The sequence below is a fragment of the Morone saxatilis genome, unplaced genomic scaffold (assembly GCF_004916995.1).
Source record: "Morone saxatilis isolate NCDOM2014 unplaced genomic scaffold, NCSU_SB_2.0 Contig15, whole genome shotgun sequence".
Taxonomy (NCBI): domain Eukaryota; kingdom Metazoa; phylum Chordata; class Actinopteri; family Moronidae; genus Morone; species Morone saxatilis.
In genome coordinates, this window is record NW_023339707.1 from 13,632,608 (window position 1) to 13,638,044 (window position 5,437).

Below are 5,437 nucleotides of genomic sequence, written 5' to 3' on the forward strand. Positions count from 1 at the left end.
TGCAAAATTCATATATTTATTTAAGTGCTTTGCACCTTCATAGCAATTTTTCTAACTTCTTAATGTCTTGTGTGCTCTTCATTGTAACTACAAACTGGCGCACATAAATAAGGGCTCTGCTGAACATCTCCCCCTACTCTTTGTCTATGCAGCCGTGCAGCAAGCGGGATGTTTACCATCAAAAGTGTCCACAGTGTTTGACTGTTGCCTCACAGAGCCACAGACAGGAACACTTGATACTGTACAGTGATGCCTGATTAATGCAAATGCGTTGAATCGTCCTATAGAAAAAAAATCTCTAATGATTGCCTCCTTTGTCTTTGTGTGGCAATGACTGTCAAGCCTTTGTTTGACCACTCCCAGTGAATCCTATTAAGCCAAAGCTACACTTCCACTCCGACAGTTATAAGCATATGCTGTTATTTAAAGGAAAGCCCGCCGATTTATGATGGGCAGTTAAATTAGTTGCAAACTAAGTTATCCAGTATAATCGGAATAATTTCTTTTACAGGCAGAAAGCAGCCTTATTGCAGGATGTTCATAGATAGAGCAGCTAATAGCATGGAAATGCGGGAATAAATAATATTTATCATTATGTTTAATTGGGAAAAAATACCCAGGAACACAATTTATTTTCAAGCATTTTACGCACAGAAAAAAAGCCTCAGCAAAAATAATGAGTTGTGGTCGCTAACCCGTTATTATCCAGCTATTATCCAGGATATTATTCCAGCTCATAGACATAGCCTACTGTAGCAGGAACTCCTCGCGTTGTGTCTAATTAAAAAAAAACCTACCACAAAAAGTTCAGGATGTACAGCTGCAAGCGACGGCTCCTTCTAATAAACGCGTCCTGTCAAAAGATTTTACAATATTACAAGAATTGAACCCTTCAGTTTCTAATGAGACGTCCCTCCTCACCACACATTGTAATCTCTCTCTGTCTCCCCCCTCTCTGCCATTTTTCCCCCCTCACCGTATAAACACATCTCCCCTCTTTCTCTCACACTGGTTACACAGTTGTTGGCGTCTACTCATATTCCGTTATATGTTTTTTTTCATCCCTAGGTAAAGAAACGCAGGCTGCTCATAGAAATGTTGTCTGAAGAAATATCGCAGAAGCTTCTTCGGGCGCCCCAAGTTGCCAGCGGATTACTTTGCAACTCCAGAGCTCTGTCATTGGTGGAGGACCACCACACGTGACTACGGCACCCTTCTGGTAAATATTATTCAAATGCTCCACATGGTTACTCCAAGTGCTCTTCCCTGCATGCCTTTATACATTCAGGTTAATTGTGATCGGATATTAGACAGACAGAAGTCATAGTCTTTAGTACTGTTGAGGGATTCTTGGTTTTATTTGAGACAGTTTGATGAGCTGGGTCCATGGACCCCCAACAGTCTACCCTCCCACTGCAGCTGCATGGCAACAGTTTTGCTGTGAGCTCTGGACAAGTGCCAAAACTAAGCGCTGGGTACAATGAAGGAGGAGGAGGTGGAGGAGGCCAAGAAGCAGAACTTGATCAGCAACACATGACCTCCTTTGCTCCTGTCAGTTCCAGGTTGAACCCAGGTGAACAGTTTCAGTGCCCACTGGAACCTCTGGTTCACTGCCATGCCAAGGGCAAGCTGGACATCAAGAGCAGGAGCTGCAATCTACTCACCATCTGCCGCTCAGGAGTAATGTTTCCCTGGATGAATCGGACAACTGACTCTGAACAATCTGGTAACTCTGATTTTGTTTATTATCTTTTATATTTTAAAGCTATAACAGAGTGTGCAAAAATACTGTTGACACAGTCTTCATTAAGTGCTCTAACGGGGTGAATCCATACATCCAAATTAATGAGCATCTCCCTCATTTGTGCATTGAAAGTTTGACTCCAACACTGATATCAGTTAGACCTTTCGTTGCATGAAGACACTGAATGTATATGCTGCAGCGAGTCATCCCCAGAGTCAAATTTACAAATTTACAAACAGAGCAAGCAAAAGTCTCACTTGTCAAATGTGTTACCTGCATCGTTTATCATGAACAAAAGTCCATTCATCAGATGTGAAGGCTCTTTCTTCTCTAGTTAAGTTAGTCTATGAATGAGTGTTAATGTTGCAGCACAGTTAAACAAATGTCGGTGTCTTGTTTTTCCAGTCCTGCAGGCAATGTCATATTCAAAACACAAAAGCTGCAGTGAGAAGGCCGCACAAAAACTTCTTGTTTGCTGCTCTTTTGCCACTGAGGATATAAATATCATCACTTTATCATTTTGTTTCTTATCTTAATCATTAAATAAATACAGTCAGTCAGTTGATTATAACATCAGTCCTAATAGGTAAGTGTGTAAGTTTATTTTGAGTGTAAAATCACATTGTGTGAGTAGGTTAATAACAATCTGAAGTAAATATAACATACATGTTCATTAATTATTTAAATTCTAATAATGCTTGTTATTTTTCACAGGAAGAGATAACTAGTCTTGACATAAACAAACTAGCAATAAGAAGGAAGCTACAGTCTCCCATTACTGTTAAGTGCAGTTATCCCTCTAAGGTCACTGTAGGCCTTATTAAGTATCCATTAACCCCTGCATGTTATATTGTTATCAACCGGATCCCTTGTATCGCTCATATACATGTCAAATAGAATCTCTAATGGTGGTTATTTTCAGTGGTGGTCCCAAGGTACCTTTTAAGTGACTGAGATGGGGATTTGACAGGTCTGCTTCCGTGTGTAGCTGTGATTAATGTGGCCTGTCAGGCAGCCATAGTGGCGTCAGATGTTTCCCCCAGACTGTTTCTTCGGGAGGTAACTTTCCCTGAACACATGACACAGTAGACAGCCAGTCTTGTATAGTGTCTCAAGCATGACTGAATACATAGGAAGAGCTGAGGGCCCTACTTTGTCCCGGGTTGACTGCCAGAGGATTAACATGGGCCTTACTGGCACTTGAAGTCCTTTTGTGGAGGTTATACATTTCAGGATAGACTTGTTAGATATGTGGCACTTGCTTTTAACAACCATCTTTATGTGCTCCCTCCTGCATCAGTCAGCAGTGGTGTAGCGGCAGGTCTGTCAGGCAAAGGAAGACTCCGTGTCAGGAGGGAGAGAACGGCCTTCACCAACAGCCAGCTGCTGGAGCTGGAGAAGGAGTTCCACTTCAGCCCTTACCTGTGTCGTCCCCGGAGGCTGGAGATGGCTGCCGGGCTGAAGCTCACCGATCGGCAGGTCAAGATCTGGTTTCAGAACCGCAGGATGAGGCACAAAAAAGAGCAAAAATATGGAAAGTTGGCTGGTTCGTCCAGGTGGTCTCCCTGCAACCCCTCCCCGAGCTCGAGCTCATGTGAGGACCTTCTGAGGTTTCCAGGTGCATGTGTCGTCAGAGCTTCTTCTTCCTCAGAGATGCACTTCATGGATTATGCCCCTATGTCGTCCTCTGTCTTTGGCTGTCACAGTGACGCCAGCAGTGGTCAGTGTATTCACCCTGCAGACCTGCCCCATCTGAGCTGCGTACTTCCATCTGTTGCAAATGGCCCACTGCCCTCCTGTACGGGCATAGATAGTCATCACCATGCTGGCATTTCAAACTGGCCCTAGGGCCCCATAATGGCCACCCCTCCTGTGCTCATCAAAATCTCAATGATACATCCACTTTCACTTACTTATGAAAGACTAGAGGATATCTGATTAGCATCCCTGTGTTGAAATCCCCTGAACACACCCTGTTCACCACTCATGAAACATTTTAATTAAACTATGTGAACATATCTTAATTAAAGGAGAGCTACAGTGATATCATTTATGTTTCTCAGGCACGGTGACTGAAGACTACAAGTCTTTAAACTTGCTGCTCATTGTACTTACACAGCATGCACAAGACATTTGAGCAATTAATAATTACACATTGTTTTGCTGTAATTTTGTGGCTGTTGCATTTGTATTGTTGTTGCATGTTTACTGCATGTGGGAATCATACCATGACTGAATTTTCTATTTCCCTCTGTTGTCATATAATAGCTAAGTGGTTGTCATATTTTCTAAGGCCTCTTTTTCATTGTGTACTTTAAATAGCAGGTCATTTGTGTAAAATGTTTTAACTGTGAAATGGGCAGAATAATGTTCATATTGAATGATGTTATATTTTTGTTAAAGCCATTAAAGGATACAGTGAGTCTTTGATACTGTTCTTGATTAATTGAGATGTCATATACTGTACATGCTTAATAAATGCATTTGGGAAAACTGTAACTCTTGTGCAATGTTTACCCTATTCATCGCTGATTAGAATTAAATTTTTTCCAGTGATATTTCATGATTAAGGGTTCCTGGATTAGATCCCAAATGGGAAAAAATGAGAAAGATTCTGTAATCAAATTAAGGCATGCTTTAGATTCATTGTAAACTCTACAGTATTGTGCATTCAAGTTGCACAATCCTGCCACATGAGCCTCTCCCTCGCTCCAGCCTCCGAGTTCCCCACCATTAATCACTGAGACAAGGCAGTCTTTCCAGCACTCCAACCACAAGCTCTGAACCCACTGGGCACCATGACAAGATCTCTTGCCTCCTCCTTCCCAACCCTTGCCTTTTCAATAGCCAAATTGTAGTGCTGCAAGTTGGGGCTCGCCTCCGTCTCAGGGGGCATGTTAGCTGTGTAGCTTAGAAGCCCTTCCAGCAGCCCATAGGCCACAACAGACCAATGAGGTTCAATCACTAATGACAACATATTATCTTAAAAAACAATGAGGACACTTTGTTTTTTGTAACAGCATCCCCTGTGCCTTTGTGACATGTGGATTCTCTAATGTAATTGACGTCATGGAAACATTATTTTCCTCTTGCTATTTTTGATTTCAAAATTTAAATTCCGCACACGGGGGCATTATGCGTTGATTTGACAGAAGTGGGTCGCAGTTTCTCTTGGGTCTCAACAAAGATAGACAACAACTTTCATGATGAAGGAGTGAACCTCCTCATACACTTGATAATGTGAGCCGCAGTATCAATATTCCTAACAAAACTGCACACAATTTCTGGACACGCTGACAGTTTTATATCAGCGGCCTTACTGTAAATGAGCTGTCACAGAGGACTACTGACAGCTATGAAATGAGGGAAGTAATGAGGAAGCTGATCCCCTAGTGGTCCTGGATAGAATGACTTCCTGCTCCTAATTTATTAGCTAATCAGTCCGTGGATCAGCTGTCATTTGGTAAATATTTGACACCATTTTCAGCAGGTCTTAGTAGGTGTCAGGGGAGCTGTATAGCAGCTATAACTCTGTGGAAATTTTTGAATAAAATAAAAAGGTCTACACCACATCAGTATCAAAGAGGTGGTGACAGCTGGGTAATTTAAGAGAAAAGTAATAAAAGCAAGACAGAGACAAAGAGATGAAGCAGGAAAAAGTTCTCCCCTTCAAATATGTTCGCCTGCAAAGAG

The 5,437-nt window shown here is 42.0% G+C and overlaps 1 protein-coding gene across 1 annotated transcript; it reads left to right on the top strand.

The window, feature by feature from the left end:
• Positions 1 to 1,386: 1,386 nt before the first annotated feature.
• On the top strand, positions 1,387 to 4,243 carry LOC118324218 (homeobox protein Hox-D3-like). The gene is made up of 2 exons (XM_035656437.1): positions 1,387 to 1,726; positions 3,045 to 4,243. Exons 1-2 carry the CDS (start codon positions 1,387 to 1,389, stop codon positions 3,590 to 3,592), a joined length of 888 nt encoding a protein of 295 aa, XP_035512330.1. The 3' UTR covers positions 3,593 to 4,243.
• Positions 4,244 to 5,437: the final 1,194 nt, after the last annotated feature.